At 38.7% G+C, this 22214-nt stretch overlaps 2 protein-coding genes across 4 annotated transcripts; both read right to left on the reverse strand.

Moving 5' to 3' along the window:
* Positions 1-2770: 2770 nt before the first annotated feature.
* Positions 2771-17299, reverse strand: LOC128860488 (uncharacterized). Of its 2 annotated transcripts, XM_054098060.1 has the most exons (10): positions 16927-17299; positions 16738-16830; positions 16477-16635; positions 15105-15360; positions 13900-14477; positions 11981-13829; positions 11407-11807; positions 10629-11329; positions 4358-6551; positions 2771-4234 (listed from the first exon to the last, which is right to left on the reverse strand). In XM_054098060.1, exons 2-10 carry the CDS (start codon positions 16789-16791, stop codon positions 3341-3343), a joined length of 7086 nt encoding a protein of 2361 aa, XP_053954035.1. In that variant the 5' UTR covers positions 16792-16830; positions 16927-17299; the 3' UTR covers positions 2771-3340. The 2 variants fall into 2 exon arrangements, with proteins under 2 accessions (XP_053954035.1, XP_053954036.1); XM_054098061.1 differs by lacking the exon at positions 16927-17299 and having other exon boundaries at positions 16734-16801.
* Positions 17300-18933: 1634 nt separating this feature from the next.
* LOC128860491 (227 kDa spindle- and centromere-associated protein) lies at positions 18934-21596 on the reverse strand. Of its 2 annotated transcripts, none has more exons than XM_054098063.1 (3): positions 21452-21596; positions 19980-20045; positions 18934-19891 (listed from the first exon to the last, which is right to left on the reverse strand). In XM_054098063.1, the coding sequence occupies exons 2-3, from the start codon at positions 20031-20033 to the stop codon at positions 19019-19021; spliced, it is 927 nt and encodes a 308-aa protein (XP_053954038.1). In that variant the 5' UTR covers positions 20034-20045; positions 21452-21596; the 3' UTR covers positions 18934-19018. The 2 variants fall into 2 exon arrangements, with proteins under 2 accessions (XP_053954038.1, XP_053954039.1); XM_054098064.1 differs by lacking the exon at positions 21452-21596 and adding an exon at positions 21163-21263.
* Between the last annotated feature and the right edge of the window lie 618 nt (positions 21597-22214).

The following is a 22214-nucleotide window of genomic DNA, read 5'->3' on the forward strand; positions in this document are numbered from 1 at the left end:
TAGTCTAAAAGGTTGCATTGAGGGGTTAGTGGTAGTCAGAACTTAAAAAAAATTGATTTTTTTGCATTTTCTTAAAGTATATGTAATATCTTAAAAATATTCTGTGAAAATTTGAAGTGAATCCGACAAATACTTTTCGAGTTATTCAACAATTAACAAGGGGAGCTCCGGAGCGTTCGAGAGCAAGTAGCTGGATGCTGCTCATGGCAGATAAGCGCACTAACGATAACACTCGAGAAGGTAGAAAGCTACGTAGGCAACAGCAAATCGATATTTTGGAAGCTACTATGACGGCTTAAGAACTATTATATGGTCCCGGAATAGATGACACAGTGTAAGTAATTAAATAATTCGTATAACTCTACATAAATCGATTGCAAAACTTTGAATGCGTTTTCTCAAAACTATGTTTTTTGAACTGGTGATCACTGTAACTTAAAAACCACGTGGTAGATTTCAATAAAATTTATACTGCTTTTGAAAAACATAAAAAACTCGTGCGTGATCGAAGGATTTGTTTTTTTCAAAAATTTCAATTTTTTTTTTAAATGAATTGTCGATTTTTTTTTTTTAATCTGAAAAATATTTCCTGAGGCCCTGTTAAATTTGAAAAAAAAGCTTCGATCAGGCACAATGTTATCTATAAATAAAACTAATTTCTCTTGTCCGATTGATTTTGACTTTTAGAATTATTAATTTTTTTTTGAAATTTTGTAATATAAAGCAATTGACTAGCAAAAAAAAAACGATTGAAAATCATAATTTTTCGGACCTTTGTCTACTCCTAACCCCTTAATATTCAGAATTGATTATTTTATCAGTTTGCAAGTAATCCGCAAACAAATCTCCTTTCGCATCCCAAAAAATTGATGCCCACAACTTCTTGACCGGTTTCTGGAGCCGAAGAACCAGGTTCACACCACTCTTTGGCCCCTTGTTTTGATTTAGGATCATGGTGATAGACCCAACACTCATCCATAGTGATGAATCGACGCACAAAATACACTTTATCTTCTCGAAAACGCTCTAAATTTTGCTGAGAAAGTCGCAGCTCCATTGTTAGCGAATGCGGCACCCATTGCAAACAGTTTCATGAATCCTAATACTTTAGTCGAAATATTGCTTAAACTACCCAATGAGATGCCTAGTGTTTACATTCCCACGACAGTCGGTTCTACGTAACCGGAACGACCCGAATTTATATCCGGCCAAGGACTGTCACTTCAGCAGCATTCCTCGTATATGCACGGGGAATATTTATGCTGCTATAACAACAACAACAACATGCCTAGTGTTTCTATTAAACCTCTTTCAGTCACTCGACGTTTTTTCAATACGATATCCTGTGTTTTTCCTACAATTTCTGGTGCTGTTGCTGTCTTTCTACTGTACTATTGATGGGGAAAAGTCCCTTATACACTTTCTACATTCGTTCATAAAATTTCCTTAACTTGTAAACCTTCTAAAAATAAGAATTCAATCACTGCACGAGGTTTAATTTTTTCCATTGTAGGAAATACTGCGTTACGTCGATATTAAGTGGCTTGCAAATGAAGAATGAATTGACAGATTAAAATGAAACTTCACATACGTACATACATGTGAAGAGTGTCCCAACTTAACAAAAAAAATATATAGACTATTAGCAACGCCTCCTCTTATCGAACCGCAAAACTTGTTGAAAAGCCTAGTAGCACTCCTCGACTACTTTTAGGGGGCTACGTCAAGTCGAAGTCAAAATGAGCTCGAAGCATATAATTCATATCAAAAATTGGACCGACCGCTAGAGACACTGCCACCGAGGCTCAGAAGACCACTTTAATCATATGCCATTCCATACGCAATGACATGAATGTAGCTTCAAATTAAGGCTTGAATAAATTTGCTATCTCACAAGGTTGTTATTTTACTTAAATTTATGTATTTTCCTATCATTCTCAGGGGATCTGACAGCGGTTTATGTGCAACAGAGTTTGATAAAAATTTGCCACGACTGATTGTATATAGTAATGGTATTCTGTATTCTGTATACTGCGGATATATAGATGATTCCTTCGAGGTTCGACCTCATGGTCTTTTGTGCGCTCTGCTCATCACAATAGCTCGTCCAGACTAAGTTCCCTTATTAAACTGTGAAAACAGTTGCGCTGGATTGAGCGTATGTGCCTTTCTTCTGGCTGCAGTTGGACGAGATGTCTCAATCTTCTCCGCGCTATAGCGCTACATTCAAGGAGAAGGTGCATTGGAGTCTTCTGGGATTGGTCGACAAAAATCAGTGGACCATATCCCGATCATGTGCAAATGACTACAGACTACGCAACCGGCAGTGGCCTGTGAGAATGTTCGTGAGCATTCTCAGTTCATCTTTGCGGAGGGTTATGAGCCTTTTAAACCAATAAAGATTTCGCCTGGCGTAACCTAATGTGGGCTCGGGTCCTATTAGCGATCGCTACTTCGTTCCCAGTTATACCTCTGTGTCCTGGGACCCAAATTAGCCGTTTGCGATTGTGCGTTCCTAGGAGTTTCAATTTCTCGATACATTTAAGAACCAGTGACGACTTAATCTCACAGGATGATAATCTCTCATTCCGGAAATTTCTTTCTAAGTTTAACTCTGCACATAGACAGATGGCACCGCTTGGAAGATGCTTGGAAAACTACCCATCGGCACAGAACGCTTGCAACAATAGTTACAAATTATTGCTTCATGAACAGACCTAATGAGAACAAACCTTTTAAAGGAACTTACCCGACTGAACAGACGACTTTTATTGGAGAAAGTTTTAGTTTATTTAGTATAAGTTGTATGTATTGTATTTCAATTTATAATAAGAAATTTTCTGGGGCGCATACGCACAATAATACGCTTATATGCTGCATTTAAAGCCAAATAAATTTATAGCACGTACATATAGTTAAAAAATAAAAATTATGTTTTTTATAAAAAATTAAAATTTAGACAACAGGTCGCACAAGACATATGAAATCAATGGCATCATTACATACAGATATTTATTAAAGTTTCCCTCAACCGCTGTATTATAATCATTTAGTTTTTTTGAATACTTCTTTAATAAACACGGGAAACAGGCGTTGGTCTTATATTTTAAAATGAAACATTTCTTGTTTTATCTGAGCTTTGGAAAATGTTAAATTCGAACGAAACACCAACGTAGAGCAATAAACTGCGTCACAAGTATTCGTAAATAAACTGCAGCGTTGCAGGCAGCGTAAATGATGACTTGAATTTCATGGCAATGAGCAGCAGAGCGATGAGCAAATGCAGCGCAACATAACTGTATATAAATATCTAGCTGTGAGCATTATGTGCTATAAAATCCTATTCCGACGCACCACCAACTCCAGCTACGTCCGTGGTGAAGCTCAGTAAATCGTGTTGCTGTACCGCAGCATTAATTGCGTCTTCCGTCACTGCAATAGCGGCAACAGTGGCGGCTGACAGGGGCACTGTAACATATGCACCACCACCACCGTCTGCGTCAATGCCACTCTGGCCGGTTGTTCTGCCCTTGGCACCATCACCTTCTACATCGTCGTCTGGATTTTCATTGTTTTCAAATTCAATTTCACGCCGCAAACAAATTTGATTATCACGCTGCTGCTCCTCCTGGTGTTCCTCTGCAACAGCAATAGTAGTGTTGCTGCTGCTATTTGCTGAATTTTGATCAGCCTCAGCCAAGTCTTCGTCGTTATTATTTGTATTGCTACTGCCATTGGTCGATTGCTGTAGCTGTTTTTGTTGTTGTGACTGACGTTGTTGCACCTGATGCTGGTGGTTTTCCACCTTGTCGCATGCACGTGGCAATTCCAGGCAAGCTGTTGTTGCTCCGGCAATATCGCCAGTCCTTAACTCCTCACGCCGCCTTTGGGCTTCCAAACGCGCACCCGGAAAGAGAGATTCTAAATAATTTTGATACCATTGCAGGAACTCGTCACGTTGCCGCGGAACGCTAAGCTTTTTAATTTTCATATAAAATTTCTTAGGCGAAATGTGTGGTGACGGAATGGTCTGTGACTTACAGTTTGCAAGTGTGGGTGTAAAATTTTGTACCGCACTGGCGGTCACTTTGGCGATCTCCACCAGAATCGTGTCGTTGATTTGGGTGTTGGCATGCGTTTGGTTGCTTATTCGCGTAATTATGGAGGCGATAAGGTCGGTGTAATGAACCGGCCGCATATTGTTGTCAGCCGAGTTGTTACCGACCGCGGATAACTGCAGTTAAAAGAAAGCGCAATTTGCAATTAACATAATTTTCTACAATTAATTTTATAATTTTTTGTGTGTTAATTTTTAGATTTTCTTCAAATGTGAACAATTTACTTGCAACATACTAACCGGCAAAGTCTCTGCATCACCGCCCCCACCGCCTTTAGTTGCATTATCCAACTGGTTTTTTCGCTTCTTGCCAACATTCGATGTTGATTTGTTGCCTTTATTAGATTCAACATGACTCAGCACATTTTGTCGCCAATTTCCTATCTTGCGTTCGGATTTTCCGTCATTGCCGGTGACTTTTTGCTGGTGTGCCCGACAAACATCAGCGGAGTCACCAGTAGCAAAATTATTGTTTCCGGCGCTGTTGTTGTTGTAATATTCAAAGTCCTCCTCCGGTTGTTCGTTTTCTCTCGCTGGCCTAAGGCCCGGCATGTGGGACACATTCGGGCTGTTTGCCAATTCCTCCGCTGTCGCTGCAGCTACAGCTGCTGCCGCATCTTCATTATCCGCTTTGTTGCTTTCAGTGTCCGCATTATTCGCGCCATATTCGTCTTCTTCTGCATTATCCTCAGCTGCAGTTTCTTGACGATTATTCGCATGTGCATCAACTGCAGCCGACCCAGACACGTATCGATCATCTTCAGCCGCGTGATCACCGTTTAACTCTTGTTTGATTTTATATGTATTTGCTGCTGGCGCTGCAGTTGCAGCAAAGTTGACTGGCGATGGGCCAACATTTTGTTGTTGGTGATGCTGATGCAGACGCTGCTGCTGTTGATTAACCATGCGCGCATTTAAATTAAATTTGCGTGTTGGGTCGCGCTGTAGCGATGAAGCGCCTAACATTTCATTGGGCCCATCAATGGCGATGGTATGTGTAGTGGCTTTGGCGCCTGTCAAACCGTTGCGAATTCGGGCTCCGCCCTGCTGGCAATTGCTCTCAGCCGACTCTTTTTCCAACAACATGCGTTCGAGGCGACGAAAAACGTCCTCCTTTATGGACTCGTAGAATTTTGTAGTAAATTTATCATTTTTCAATGCATTAACCAGCAAATTACGTTTGATTTCCTCCGATGTGGTGTCGTCATCCTCATCGAGCAACATATCCACATGCGCATTCAGCTCGGTTTCCCCTTCCGCCTCAAGATCTGCATTCTCATTGTCAATATTTGGTGTATTGTTGCCGATTTCGTTGCTGTCCATCAGCATTACCCCATTAGCGTTCGGCATGTATGGCGAACTGTAAGTGGTAGTATTGCCACCGGCCGCTGTGGACAACGCTCCTACAGCGTCGTTATCGTCGGCGGTTATAGTGCGTAGCAACATATCGACGCCTTCACGATTGCGTAATTGCGCCTCGGCCGTGGCAACCGCTTCGCTAACTGTGGCTGGCAATAAGTCTAGATAACGCGCTTGAGTGAAGGCGGCCATATTGCGTATGGGCCGCAGCGTGGATTGGTCAAGCTGCTGTTGTGCACGTAATGCTAGTTGGTGTTGCGACAGCATGCGTTGGTGTTGTTGTTGTAGAGCCCTATTCGGATTGTGATGCTCCATCGCTTCGGCGCCACGACAATTTGGTTTGGTCAACAGTTTGTTGCGTTGATAATGCGGACTATTGCCGAAGTTGACATTCATGTTGCGCAACATGTTGCTGGAATTTGAGTTGCTGCTCAAGTGCGCATACGGCGCCGTCAAGTCGCTGTCAATAATGTTGTAAGCATCGTAAACCTCAATGCCACCAGTGTTAGCGTCACTGTTTGCATCAGTGCAGGCGGTGCCAGCAGTAGCGCCGTTAGTATGCGGTGGCCATGATTGATATAGGTTGTTGTGATTGGTATACAATGAATTTGAGAGTCCAAGTTGTTGTTGCTGTTGTTGCTGCTGCTGATAGCTATTGATATGAGAGCGCTGCAAGGTGCGCAAATACTTGTTGTCACTCGCATTGCGTTCAAAATTTAGGTTGTTGCAACTGTTGCTATTGCTATCGGCTACCGCGCGGTATAGCGGTGCCTGAGTTTGCGCTGGCCGTTGTTGTTGCTGTTGCGCCGCTTCTTCCTGCTGTTGTTGCTGGCGCTGCAATTGTTGTAAGTTACTGGTTGTCAGCGCTGCTGCTGTTGGCAATCCAGTTGATGGGCGGTGGTGTGGCTGCGGTTGGGCGCGATAATGAGCTGGTGCTGGTGTCTCAAGCTGTTCAAGCAAGCGTTGCTGAAGATAATGCTGATGTTGATGCTGTTGTTGCTGTTGCTGATTTTGCTGCTGCTGCTCTTCATTACTCTTATTCGAATTAGTCGAAAGCAAGTTTTGCCGCGAATAGCTGAAAGTTAAACAAATATAAGAAAGAAAGAAGCATTTGCAAAATTCTTGTTTTTGGTTAAATGGAATTAGCATTTGACAATAAAACGAAAAATAAACACAAACATTTTAGCATAAATATAAGATTATTGGCAGCTTTACTCAATATCGAAGCTTTTTTCGTTATCGCCCATGCACGGTGCCACACTAAAGACTTTTGAAGGTGGCTAAAGGTGCGTAGGAAAATTTTTACGCGAGACTAAAAGCTACTTTCAACTTAATTCTGGCATTGGGTGTGATTTAGACTTTTTCTATTCCTGAGAAAAATGAATAAACTTTCGTCTCAACAAATTTAACTCACTTGAGTGCTAACTAAAACGCGACTCTTCAGCTCGCAAACTTATAACAAAATTATACTACTTTAAAACGAAAAACTCGCTCGCGGGGGTTAAATAAAATATATATATGTAAATACATATAAAATATTATCAGTACATACGAAGTACATTTCCCATCTTAAGAGTGCCGATATATTGCAAAAAACAAAAATGAAGGTGAATGTACCGAAAATAACCTTAAATGTGAAAAAAAATTATTATTTTCAAAATTATTTCTTTTGAAGCTATTGGGAATTCGTGTTGTTTTTGGTATTGCGTGACACAGGCATATGAGCACCAGTATTTGATATCTTTATATCGAAAAGTTTCAAAAAGTGGGCAAAAAGTTATAATCAAGTGATCATGTAATGATTTGAAAAATTTTCCGTGTAGTAGTTCACAAATATACATGTATTCTACTACACACGCAAATTTCATAACTTATTGTCTCTCTTTGGTTTCGAAATAAAAACACACTGTGAGGAAACGACACTGGCGATATGGAAGTATTACACAAGGCGAATTGAGTATCATTTTATATACGTGTTCTGGATATTGTAGCAGGTTAAACTCCTACTTATCTAGAATTGACCCCGACATACCAAACATATGTGTGGCATGTGAAGGCACCCCGCACGACACTAACCACCTTTTCACCTCTCCCTCTGGACCCAACCTGTCGCAACAGCATGTTTCCTGGGCCTACCTTTAGATGAGCCAGACGAAGACGAACGGTTATATACCCTGCACTGCTACAACAACCACAGTACTATTCTATCATCCTTGAGTATTACATATAAGATTACAGATGCATGGTGAAAAGAATTCAGGAGGTATGACCAATATTATAGCGTTAACCGGCTCTCAACGAATTTGAAAGCATCGGCTAATTTGCTGACGTAACAGCAGATGTGACGGCGGTTTGTTTACGACAAATTTGAGACTGTGCTGATGATACATATATGAAAAAATCAACGCAGCCACTTTTCATATTACTTTATTGCCATCTGAACTGCTGCCGACTTCCCGATGACATGGCAGAAGAAGTTACTCTCACAATTTCGTTTCGGATGGCCAAACCTTGAAATGTACTATCCTATTCTACATATATGATTATTGAACGCGCTAATCAGCGGAAATTCGAAGGCACATTTTGAACTTTAAAATTTCCCAATAAGATACACTCGTTTCAGGTAAAATAGGTTAGGGACATTTGCCGAAAATATTTCTATTGTTAAAATTGTGGGTGAAAAATATTAATTCTGTATAATGAAGATTAAATAAAATTTAAATGTGAAAAATTGATTTTTAAGTGTAAACGGGCAGAAATTAAAACGATTTAATTTAAGAAGAATACGCAAGCATTAAAGTTTCCAAGACATTTGTTAATATTTTAATGCTGCATTAGAAATTATCAAGGACTTTTTATTATGCGAGCATGATTTGAGTATTTTTATGTAGTAAACACGATTTAATTTCGAATTCTTAGTGTGATTCTAGTCTCGCACCTCAGCAAACAATAGCGAGCATCCGAGAGCGATTTCACAATCAGAAAACTTTGGCCTTTAACACAGTAGATACGAGTACATTTCACTCTATGGGCAGGTTTTTCTAAAACCTGTGAATGTTGTTCAAACCACCCTATAATATGTTATTTATTAGCAAATGAAAAGTACAGTAAATTTGCTTTCGTTTATAAAACAAGCTAACATTGAATTACAGCATTACCCTACACACCAGTGATCTCACTGACGGTGGAATACCCTGGTGTTTTGTAGATTTTCATCCCGCTATTTAACCCTCCGAGCGACAACTATTTTAAAACCTTCGGTTAGGCACCCGGCACTCGATAGAAAATCAAATTTTAGGAAACTACCTGGAAGCTCACGTCGTTAGCTATAATAGAAATATTTTAAATTCACGTTCAAAGTCGAAAAAAATCACGTCCAAACTCGGGTGCCCAAAGAAGGGCTAAATAAATGTAAAAAAAAAATTATAATATTTATTATCACTAATATGAGGAGCGCCGCTGTAGCCGAATGGGCTGGTGCGTGACTACCATTCGGAATTCACAGAAAGAACGTAGGTTCAAATCTCGGTGAATCACCAAAATTAAAGAAAAACATTTTTCTAATAGCGGTCGCCCCTCGGCAGGCAATGACAAACCTTCGAGTGTATTTCTGCCATGAAAAAGATCCTCATAAAAATATCTGCCATTCGGAGTCGGCTTAAAACTGTAGGTCCCTCCATTTGTGGAACAACATCAAGACGCACACCACAAATAGGAGGAGGAGCTTGGCCAAACACCCAAAAAGGGTATATATATATAATATGTGGACCGGTCATTGGCTGTTAGGTAAGCACTCTTTTAGGCAAGGAATATTTTGTAGAACACTTCCTCTGTAATTGTCCAGCCTTAGCTAGGAGTAGAGTAGTAGGTTGTTAGGAAAACTCTATTTTGACTCTCTTACGGAACTATCCGGTGTTGCGATAAAACCTATCCTACGCTGCATAAGAGCGTCCAAACGGTTCCATGATGAATAAATACTGAGGTTCCCGTGTTATACAGTGGTACGACAACGGACCTACATAGTCTAAGTGAGTTGGCTATTTTAAGCCGACTGACACAAAAACCTGACCTAATATGAGGATCTCTTTTTGCTTTGTGGCTGTTGCAAAGCAGTCCTTGGCCGAATTTAAATCCAGGACGTAAAACAGAGTTTCGGGGGAAAGTAGGCGTTTTCGAGGTTCTTAACAATGGCTGATAAATTGTCAAGTCTAAATTTAATTATCATAGATAAAGTTTTATTAAAAAGTTAGTATTTGTTTTTTTGTTGTTGTTTTGTAAATATATAAAAATAAATTTAACTACTGGGTCTCAAAGGTGTATTAATGTAAGAAAAAATGAAAATTGTAAGCAAATACATTTTTATATTTGGTTAACTCAAAAGTGTAAAAGAGTTAGTTTAGGTTAGTTAAGCATAAATAATGCGAAAAGTTAAAAGTTGAAGTCCTCAAATGTGCAAGCAAACTTACCACACCTTCAGGTATTTTTTACGATACGAAAATGAAATATAAATGTATCCAAATGTGCTGCACATTCTTTTATTGAAATAATTGATAGATAATAAGTGAACTAAGTTTTATACAATAAAAAATGAGTAATAACAAAATATATAATTTGTGTTTAGAACTAATCAACAAACTAATAAGTGTCCAGCCGAAACCATTTTTTTGTTGTTTTCATTTCCAATAGCGGAAAATATTGCTTTGTGTAAATATGTATGGTATAGTGCATAGATAAAGGTTATGTGAGGAAAGAGAATGTAGAATTAATATCCATTGCAATGATTTTTTGTTGGTATTGCCAAGAGTGATGTATACACAGGTAATTTATGTAAAGTGGTATTTTGTAAGTGAATGTATACAATAAATAATAAACAATAAAAGCTAATGAGTTATTGTACAAGTCTTGCTACATACATATACAACTATGTGTACATGCGTGTGTAGATAGTCACTAATCATTAGGAACGCGGAAAGCGCCTTGAAAGTACCCAAATTATTGAAGAAGTAATAAAAAGAATTGCACCACAAAGTAGCGCTAACACCGCAAGTCATGTACTTGTACACAATCAAGTACGTACTCATCAAAGATATCAAACAACTGTAGTGTCAAGCGAATTGTTCGCATTTTTTCTACTTGAGTACATCGAAATTACCTTCGGAAATTGTCCCAATAATTGTTGGCACGATTACCAGGTGGAACTTGATTATTCAGCGTATTGCCGCCGCCAACGTTGATGTTACTATGCCCATGTTGTTGTTGTTGGAGCTGATGCTGTTGGTGCAAATTGTTGGCATAGTGATTTTGAGTACGCAAATTGGCGTTATTTTGATGTATTGCATTGTTGTGATGATGCATGAAAATCGGTCCTGGCCCAGCAGCTCCTCCCTGCAATGGTGGTGATTGCGGCACTTCATTGTTGTAATGCGATTGTGCTTGACTGGGCGGTGGTGGTGCAGCGTTATTTAGTGTACTGTAAAGACCGGCGTTAGTGCTGTTTGCTGTCGCAATGTTGCTGTGTTGTTGTGCTTCGCTGCTGAAGTTATAGCTGTTGGTAGCAGTTGCGCCACCTGCAGTCGTTATATGCCCACGCTGTTGACGCTGTTGGTATTGTTGTTGCTGGTGATGTTGATAGTTCGAGAATGCGCTACTGCGCGTTGCTGTCGGCAAGCCGGGCAAGAAGAGGGCAGGCTGTTCGGATTGTGCACGATTCGAGCTGCTCAAATACAGGTTGTTGGGTAAGGTCCCTGCGGTTAAAGTAGGCGGTGGCACAGATTCGGCGCGAATGGAGTAGGGCAAATCAGTGAGTGGTACAGAGTTGACACCACCGGTTAATGCAAGTAAGCGCTCCTGTAGCTGCAAAATGGTTGAGAATCGTTTGATTATTAAGATAAACAAGTGATAAACTTTGATTCTGATGCGCTCCTACTTACCACATGTATTGTGTTATTGAGTGCATCAATTTCGCGCTGCTGATGCCACAACATCTGATTGCATTGGCACACTGAATTTATAAGCATTTGCTGAGTTTGAACAAACTGCTGCATTACAACGGGGTCTGCGGCTAGTTGCGCGGCAGTATTTGTGCAACTAGAAGTCGGTGTCGGTCCAGTAACAACTGGTGCGTTTGTAGCACTGTTAGCCGCACTGCAAATGCAGTCACTGTTCACGGCAGATGGTGGAAGCAAACCAACGGGAGCAAATGGTGCACCTGCACTATGAGTTGTTGTTGCCGAGGTCGGTTGTGATGCTGTGAGTTGTTGCGGCGGGACTGAGGCACCAAAACCATAGTAAAGCTGTGGATTCCAAGTATTGGGCATTGGTGGCAGGGGTGCTAATATTAAAAAACATGATATTAGATTTTGCTTATACTTTAAAAGCGAAACAACATGGAAATTGTTAAAAAATGAGCAAAATAATATAATTTTTTTTAATGGCAAGATTTTTTTTAATAAAATTTTTAAATTCGATTTTTTTTTTAATTTTATTTGCAATTCACAAACTTACGCCAACTGCTACAAGGGCCCATGGCCGCCATTGGTGGTGGCATAGAGAATGCAGATTGCGAACTGCCCGACTGTACGCTACCAGCTTCAAGTGACGTACCCTCCTGTGTAGTATTGGTAGCGTTAGCTAGCGTAGAATGCCGACGCCCACCTGCAGTGGATGACGTTTGATTCATGTCGAAGCTGTCTTCCTTGCCCAGCGGCCCAACTGACAATCGTCGGCCTTGACTTGGACGTCCCTGTGCAGATACTTTTGCTGATGCCGCGCTAGTAGCCTGGGAGTGTGCAGTCACAGCAGCCTTTGCTGCAGCGCGATGTTGCTGCGCCGGAGTGGACTGTTGTTGTGGTGCCGTGAAATATTGGCGTGCTGTTGAAGTAGCGTTCGAAGTGAGAAAATCCGAATCATTTAACTCTTCATCGCCATCAGCTTCATCGTCGGCTTCGGAGACGGTGTCACGGCGTCGGGGTGCTTTATTGATGGTTGGTTCTGACTGTACCGTGACATCATCTTGGTTTAAACGTTGACACAATAGTTCGAATTCCTTTTTCTTTGTCTCGTATTCCATTTTGAGTTGATCTCGATCATTTTCGGTATTTGTCGAAAGCGGTGGGGTCGGCGTGTCTAGTTCGCGTTGTTTACGTGGCGTAGGTGTAGGGGTTAAACTGCTGCGCTTTAATGCGTCCTCTCCAAGTTGTGCTGCAGCGGCAGCTTGTTGCTTACGCAGCACAATTTCCTCTTTCAATGCCTTGATCCGCTCACGTTCGGCTTGCAAACTTTCAGCCTGTGCGCGTAAATCCGATGTTACGTCGTTGATCATACGCATTTTACGAATAAGATACGAATCGTCACCGACTTCGTCAGCGCTGCTAGTATGATGAGCAGCCACTACAGAAACAGGTGTACAATCACGATCAAACGAAGTGCCTGACGAGCCTGTGGTACGCGATTGTGACCGAACTTCACGCGGTGGTGTTCGCCCAATATCCTTCACATCACGCGATGAGCGCGCTTCAATCATATTTACGGTTTCCATCATGTCTTTCAGACGTTGCAATTGCATGCGCATCGTCTCTATGTCAGCCACTTTCTGCTTTATAAGCATTGCAGTGGCGGCATTCTCCGCAGGATCGCCACTATCATCATCATCGTGTGTATTTCCAGAAGGTTGCGCTATGCTACCATTCGTCAGCTTTATGGGCACGCTACGCGTGTAAGTGACAGGCACAACACGTGCGGCATTCGACGGCGATTGCCCGCGGTTATGCTTTACTTCATTTGTTGTTGGCTGCGCATTAACAATAGCCTCCTCACTCTCCCTTGAACCTTGACCAACCCTACGTTCGGCAGTGCGATTGATGTCCTGCAACTCGCTCACCAATGTACGCATATCATCACGTTGCGCGCGCAAGGATTCCAGCTTACGCTGCAACGCTTCCTGTTCAGCAAGTATTTCAGGTCCATCATCTCCGAGCAGATTGCTTAATTCGTTTTGATTTTGTATGAACGTGGTGAGATTCTTCATACGACCAACCAATGTTGCCATATCTGAGTGCACCTGATCGATGGATTCATATTGGGGAGTGTCCTCAGCATTATTCGAAGTGTTTCCTTGGTTTGCGTTAAAACTTAAAGCGCCTGCCTGTTGACGCAGATGCTCCATTTCACTCAAATGCTGCTTAGCGGCATTTTGCAAGCGCAAAAGTTGTTGCTGCTGCTCTTGCATATTTTGTATGTTGCGATTCGAAGTCTCTAAACGTTGCTGCAGTTCATCAAAGCTGGGAGAGGTGTCTGGCGTGGGAGTTTCAACGCTATGCAACGACTGTATTGACTGCGCGCGATTGTCGCTCAACTGTTATAAAAATGCAATGCAAAATAATGAAAATAAAATAATTTCACAAGTACATGCAATTTGTACAAACCTCACTTAAAGGGACATCTTCAAGACTGTTTGAATTTACCACAACGTCACGCTCCATGCTTTCGGGTTTATTTTCGTATACCATTAACACTTTTGGCAAAACTCGCTGTGCAGCTAAACTTGATGCGCTCGCAGTTGGTGTAACTTCCTCGTCCTGGTGCTTCAATCGCTGATTGAGGTTGGCAACTGATGGTTCGGTCAAGCTCAAAAAGTGTTTTATTAATTGTAAACGTTGTAGTAAAATAGACTCAACATTTACGCAGCCGCCAACAACCGTTTGAGATGAATTTGTTGCAACAGCTGTGGTTATCGTTGGAGTGGCTGATATTTGGGCTGTTGTTAGGCTGACAGCCAAGTTTAAGAGATTTACAGGCAGTAAAGAATTATTATTCGCTTTAGTCAATTTCACAAAAGTGTTTGATGCTGTTTTTGTAGTCGTTGGAGATTCGTTTAGCGATTTCTGTGTTTGTGCAAAGTGCTTTATTTCAGCGGGGATTTCGTTTTTTACGGGACGTACAAAAGATTCCGATCCAGTTGTACCACTAGGTGTTGTGGTGAATTGTTGCAAGAAAGATGGTGCTAAGAAGGTGAATTGATATATGATTTTGTTTAAATTTAAAATTTTTCACTTTATAATTTGGTGAAATATCTACAGAATTTTTAAATGTATGCTTATTCGAAAAAAATTTTAGTTTACGTAAATAATTATTTTTAGATTATAGACAATTTACTGGACAATGAGTCAGATCAAAAATACGAAAAAAATTGTTTCATGCCTGTTGACCAAAACAAAAACAACCAAATGCGTAAACAAATTTCATACAAGACTTTCTACAAATTACACTAACTAATTAAGGTGACGATATTTCAAATTTTACATATGTAACATCTTCCAAATTTCATTTTATACAAATTATTAAAAAAATATATTACAAATAGTTCTAAACCACATGTACAAACACTTTTCATTTCTTTGAGGAAGCAATATGTAGTAAAAAAATGTATCTGAAGCGAACAAATATTACGGAAAACTAAATTTAGATACTATTTTTAGAAATTCGCTGGTCGCTACTCGTGTGCGAAGCCCCATACAACATACCAAAAGGTAAGAAGGCAATTCATGAATTAGATGAATTGATTTATTGAATTAAATTAAAAATATGTATCCTACTAGTATTAGAGCTTTTGAGGCCGTCAAAAACTTACTGTTTTTACTAATATTGAACTGTGTTGTACCGGCACTTCCGTTAAGTTGGGTTAAACCTTCTTCTGGACAGTGTTGTCGTTTCCGCTGCACTTCCGCAGATGCTGCTCTTGTATTATTATTATCAATATTATTTTTACTAAAATTTGGACTGTAAGCAGTATCAAATCCTGCTTCACCGGTTGCTGTTACTGCTGTTTTAGGCGATTTCACATTTGCACCACCACTTAGATGTTGAGTCGCTGATACTACGTAATCCTTTAAATAAAGTGCAAAACACAAAGCGGTCAAAAACGCACAGGTAATCGAAATCAAAAACACATTGAATGACTCAATTTTGAACGAAATACTATTGGTATATGTGCAAAGTGAATTTTTGGCTATTTTCGAAAGTTCGACAATTCGATGAGAGTGTATATGTAATTTTACACATGCATTATTCAATAAAAATAAATTGTTTTTATATCGATATCGTGAAGTTTCGCACTGTCGAATCGTCTAGACACGTTCGTGTCCAAAATGGTACTAAGTTGTGAGCAACTAAATGTTTTAGGGAAACGCAAATTTCTCATCTGACAATTTTAAGAAGATAGAACCAGCGGTCATTCCTCTGCTTTGTTTATATTTTTGTTACGTTCACACGAATGTAGAAATATAAGTGCATTTTTAATTACTGTAATATTTTTACTTTCATGAAAGAAAGCGTGGGTGTAAACTATTTTTGATATGATCATTCATATCCGAATTTTTTTTTATAACTAATAAATTTGGCAATTTGGTGTGCTCAAGTAGGAAATAATTTTCATTAATATGCCTAAGGGCTTACTAGAAGAGTATAATACATACGTTACAATTTTGGAACCCATTAGATACTTATTAAAATGGGGCAATGAAGCTATTAGTAGTAAACCATAGCAATCTTTTTAATTTTCCAGTTACATGTAAGGCATTAAAAAACTCATATGTATGTATTTATTTTGAGAGTATACTCCCCCCGTAAATTCATAACAGAGGTTCCTATAACACGTAAACATGTTTTTGTTGGACCTGAAATGGCATAACCGCTAGATAAATAATCTTTTAGTCGTATATGAATTCCGGCTGTTCAGCTAGCTTAAACGCAATTGCATTAAACTCTACTACTTGAGTGGCTCTATAAGTGCCGGTAAAAATTATTCGCCATCGAAATAGCTTAGCTCTTATACGACCAAAGCCTTTTCTTGTATCTTCTTAAAATGCAATACTCATATCGATTTGGTCATATCGCATTCATTAAAGACAATATTGGTAAAATTCTTAAATTTGGCACCCATTGGTGAAATGATTTATTCTGTGGTGTGTATTCATATGTACAAATTAAGCATACAAACTTACGTTATTACTAGTTATCTGCCTACGAGCACCAGATGTTGACGTTGTCACTGTTGCTTCGCCTCCCCAGCCAGGACCAGTGGCAAGGCAGTAACGCAATGTGGATCTATATGGCCTTTTGTGAGGTTGTTGTTGCATTGGCTTCTGTTGTTTACTCGTTTGCTGTAAAAATATAAACACCATTCGATTATCAGTTTTTTAAAGGCTGTATGTCCGCAGTGTGGGGGTTAAAGTTCTGCCCTAAATAAAAGCATACGCACTTACAATCTCTGTTTGTTTTATAGACTGAGCAGTAGTCACGTTTCGTACTGGTGCCATACCCTTCTATTGTCCTGCAATATTATTCTGCTAGTAAATCTACGAACATGAAAGAGATTTTTCACAAGTTAGTAAACAGCTTTACAAATATGCATATTGAACAAGCTAGGAAATTATCTTTTACTCATTAATTACATTGGTTGCAAATTTTTGCCGTCACTTTCCAAATCGTTTTTGCTATGTTGTTCATTTATTGGTGACCGTCTACGTCTGCACTATTTCCTATCAAATTGGTAGTTAATATTCCTGAATTTTTAAATATATAATTACATATAACATTGATTTATCAAATGTAATCTTTATACAGAATTTTCTGACTCAAAAGAATTTTTAAAATCGATTTGAAAATTCACTTCGAACATTTGATTAACACACTCTCACAATATGAATTTTGGTTTATTTCATTTTCCTACTCAATTTGTTCTGTCGCTCTCCGCTTTTTAATAATTGAAAATCTTGCCATATCTATAATAATTGCATTTGCATTCTGCAATTTTAAAGCGAATTATTGCTGCTTTTCAAGCAATGCGCAATCAATTGTCATTTTCGCATTGACTGTCAAGCAGAAATAAATATTCCCAAAGAAACTATTCACAATAGATTTCAGCAGCTATACTGACAGCTGGCAGCAGTTGTTGACCAAGAAGTGTGTATAATGCAAGAATGGTAGAGTACAATACTGCACAGACTGAAGTGGACAAAAATATCGTAACCTTGCCATGGCGGGATTGTATGCATGTATAAATGTAAAAGACTTCGTTTATCTAGAATCCAGCATTAGCACCGTTAACAATGTCAGCCTTGAAATCCAATTCAATAATCTCTCTTGCCAAAAGTGTTACTTTGGACTAAGTAGGCAATCGAGTAATAAAGGCTTCTCTCGACAAAACTAATATTCTACAAGGTTCTCATCATGCCCATCCTAACGTATGGCGTAGAAACTTGAACGATGACAATATTCGATGAGGCATCCCAGGAATTAAGGATCCAATGGCTTCGTTGGTTAGGTCATGTCGTCCAGCTGGTGGCAACAAAGGAAGAGGAAGGACTCCTCTACGTTGGAAAGATTAGGTCGAAAATGACTTGGTGTGTCCAACTGGCGCCGATTAGCACGAGGAAAAAACGATATACATTTAAAAGTAGTAGAAGTTGTAGAGCATATGATTGCAATTTACACGCGTTTGCAATTTCCGAAAGGATATCATTATGTACTTCAGCCGTATGTAATTATTAGCCACGCGCTCGGAACATTGAGAGTTGCTAAAAATTCGATTTCATTCAGCTGGAAAAAAACAAAAGAACGGGACGCCAAGTCAGCATTTAGTATTGGCGGTTTCGTAGGTTTTTAAATTCCAATTTAAGTAGAATTTATTATATAGATAAACAGTCCCAAAGCCATCACAAAATTATTCATTTTATATTTATAAATGAGGGAAGCAAACAAATTCAAATTTGAAAACAAACAATTTAGGCTATCAAACGATCTCGCACAGTGTAGCTGCAGTTTTCCTTAATTGAGGCCGTCCTGGAAGCCAGTGAAATAAATATTAGGAACTAAAATTTAAACGAACTTGCACACCACCTAAATCGATGAAAGTTGTTCGGTTGTTGACTTCAACCCAGCATTATATTTAGCCGTTTCATGGTGTTTTCCAATAACTTATGGCATAAATACATTTGTAAGTTTACACCACTTTTCCAAGACAGTTAAATATTTATTTTGTGGCTTCGTTAGTTAGTTTAGACCATCCGGTGTGATACTCTGAAAAGAGAAATTTTCACAATTTACCTAACCAACCGAGATCTTTTGGTAAATTCAGTCAGCTGCCAATACTGCAACAATGCCAATATCAAATTCAATCACCCTAAATCATATACATAGGCCTTTGAAGAAGTGGTTACCAAGATGTCAGAGCTATTAATCAAAATACAGAAAGCAATGAGTAGAGGAGACTGCTCTAAAGTGGGGACTAGTAAGCCATAGAAAGCTCCCAGTTCTTTGTTTGTTCAGTGCTGACTAAATATTTATGTATTACTACGGTAGTATTTAGAGAAGGCATATTCTCATTACAAAAAAATGTTTAACATTTGTGTTCGAGCAAGTTCATATTATAATCGTATTCGATATGACTTAACAAAAACTCTGGATCTTTGAGATCTTAAATTGGGATCATGTAATTAAAACAAAAAACACATTTTCAAAAAGTTTACTTTGACTAACAACATTTTATGACTGACGTTTTCTGCGCAAAAGATCTTCCTTGAGCGCACGCAAACGATCACGTTCGGCTCGCAAATCGTCCGCCTGACTACGTAGATCTGCTGTAAAATCACTAAACATATTCATCATGGCCGAGAGGAGCTCCTCGTTGGCTGCTTCTGATGATGGTGCATAGGCGTTAAGCGTTTGTTCGTCGTCATTGATCGTATTTTCGTTCTTCGTTTCGTCAACTTGTTTATTGACACCCACTTCGCTTGGCTTAATATTTGGATCAGTATTTGTGGTGCTAGTGACTTGCGGAGACTGCACGTCTGACAAACTATCCGCAATGAGTAATTTATGCAATGAATTTTCCAACGCACTTGTAACAGATTTATTTGGTATAGCCTTTGAGGTGATATGATCCTCTATCATATCAGTGGTGCTCATTATGTTCTGGACTCGCTTAAAACGTGCTTTCAATTGCGCAATCTCAGCTAACTTTTTCTGCAAATACTCAGCAGTTTCGGGATCTTCACCGTCTTCATCGTTATCGGTGGCAGCGGGATTCGTAGTTTCTATATTGTTTGCGCTCGTATTTAAATCGGTTGTTGTTTGTTCTACAGCTTCAATTGATGTTGCTGGGTTAGTGTTTTCTTGCTCCACCTCGTTCAAATCGACATGCTCTGAGGCAACCGTTTGATTGCTTATACTCGTAGTATTTTCGTCTGCGGTGTTTATAACTGATCCACCGCTGCGATGATCAGCCACATGCCCGTATTGCTGTTCATTCAAATGACTCAATGCGGCTGCCCGTTGTCGCAGTATTTCCATTTCTTGTAGCAATTGTCGATGTTCTTCTTGCATCTCTTGCAACTGACGTTGAGAGGCGAGCAGACGCTGGAAAAATCGAGATCAGTTTACAGTTTTTATGACATGCAAACATACATTTTCCTGAGCAGGTATTTATTGGAAAATAAATATTTACCTCACCAAGCACTAAATTCTCCTGAGAAGGCGGCTTATTGAGTTCGTTTACCATTTTAATGTTTACCTAAAAAAATTATTATATACATATACAAATAATTTAGTTTAAATAAACAATAATACAGATTAAATTTAATTGATTTTCAAAAATGAGCTGACTAACAAAATGTGTAAAGTAATTTAATTTGAATTACGCGAAATGTATATCTACATCTGTATATACCGCGAGTATCGAGATATAGAGTACTTATACATACATATATGTACATAAAACCATTTTATATATTCGACGAATATATGTAAGTATGTATAAAAAAGGGTGATACGCAAAGATTATTTAGGCTAATGGGAAAACTTATAAATTGGAAGAAACTAAAACATTCAGCGCTTTTATTTATTTACCCTTGATTAAAACAAGGGGCTAGTTCTTTTTTCTGCGTATTTTAAAGCATTCAAATTTCATTAAAATGCATCGCTATTCCTTGTTAACACAAACAATAGAGAGTTGCAGATAATTAGTGAACTTTCTTTGTGAGATTTTTTTCACTTTCTCGTCTCCAAATACATAATTGAATATTTTAAACAAATAATATGCAGGTTGGGTTAGGTTACAGTGGTAGTGGGTCTGTGCGACCAACTCACATGTGCGACACGGGAACCTCATTTATTTTTCTTCATGAAATCATTTTGTGGCTTTTATAAAGCGCAAGATTGGTCCGATCCCCACGCCGAACAGCTCGGTAAAAGTATTGAAAAAGTATCTACCTAGAAAACCTGCTCTAATTTTAGCTAATGCTGGACAATTGCAAAGGCAGTGCTCAACTGTGTCTTCCTCTTCATCACCTCTACAGCTTCTACAATATTCATGCTTTTTTTTTAATTGTGGTTAAATTATTTCTCAGATGGAAGATGGCTTTTCAATGACTTCTCCTTTGATTCGTGGATTCATGGCCGAGCTCGAAGGAGATGAGAAATAATTGTTTCCAACATTTATTGCTTCATGTTAACAGTAAAACAAAAAAATATTGAAAAAATTATTTCTATCATATAACAATTCACGTTCACAGGAAAACAAGTATGAAGCTATTTATTTCATATTTTTTATAAAATCATATCATTTAATTTTTATAATTTAACAAAAGCATCAGAATATTAATTGAACTAAATTTTTAACACACACTTACAAAAAGTACTACGCTGCATTTATTCTTCACTTCTTCTCTTCTACACTTTTATACTTTTTTCTAATTGCTTGTAATTGCACAAGATTTCACTCTTCCACACCCTGTATGCAAATGCATAAAAACATTTCACGAACAACCAATGCTAAAAATAGTTAACATTTATTTTCATGTGATTGCACACAAGCTAATTTATGTACAAGTTTTAATGTTTTCAAGTTCCTAATAATACCTTAAAATTTATAGCATACTTATATTTACTTGAAAGAAAGATAAAACTAATGTCACTTACAAAGAAATTATCGCTTCTATATTAGAGAATGTCCAACCAATGTCAAACTGTATCGCTAATTCAAAAACGTCAAAAAATCGAAGAGACTTCGCACACGATTACCGACTCAAACAGCTCAATGGGAACTGATTCGAAAAATTTTCAGCGGTTTTTCTGAAAAGTTAAGGCACATCGACGCTCTGTTTTGGGGAAAACAAAGAGAATAACAAAGAATATGTGGAAAAATTTATGGTTGGGCAGCTGTATGTGTGCAGGTGCGTTTTAGCCTCTATAGACTCAGTTGTGCGCGCGAAGAGTGCTCTCGCCAATATGCATACATATACGCAAATGTATAGACAAGTATACATACAAGAATATAGCCACTAGATTAATACCCTGTAATAATTGTATCGGAAATAAAGTCTCATTTATGGTCTCAAAGTTATTGAATATGCGTTAAATTTAACAGAGAGCTTTGGTGAGAATAATCGCGATTATCTAGTGAAAGTGGCTATTTATTAAAAAAACACTCATACGACTCCTATTTTACATACATAAACCGTGATGCATTATAATTTTTTTTACATATGAGGAGGGTTCAATGAGTACCGGTGTTAGAAATGAAGGCACCAATTTAAGAAAAAAATGTATATTTTTCAACATAATCCCCTTTTAGAAAGATACACTACTCCCAACTCACCGGCCATTTTTTAACGCCTCCAAAAAATAGGATTTGTCGAACTCTCTAAAATATACCTCTGTCTCGGCGTTCCTTCCTCGTTTG

This window comes from Anastrepha ludens, chromosome 4 (genome assembly GCF_028408465.1).
Source record: "Anastrepha ludens isolate Willacy chromosome 4, idAnaLude1.1, whole genome shotgun sequence".
In the NCBI taxonomy this organism is placed as follows: domain Eukaryota; kingdom Metazoa; phylum Arthropoda; class Insecta; order Diptera; family Tephritidae; genus Anastrepha; species Anastrepha ludens.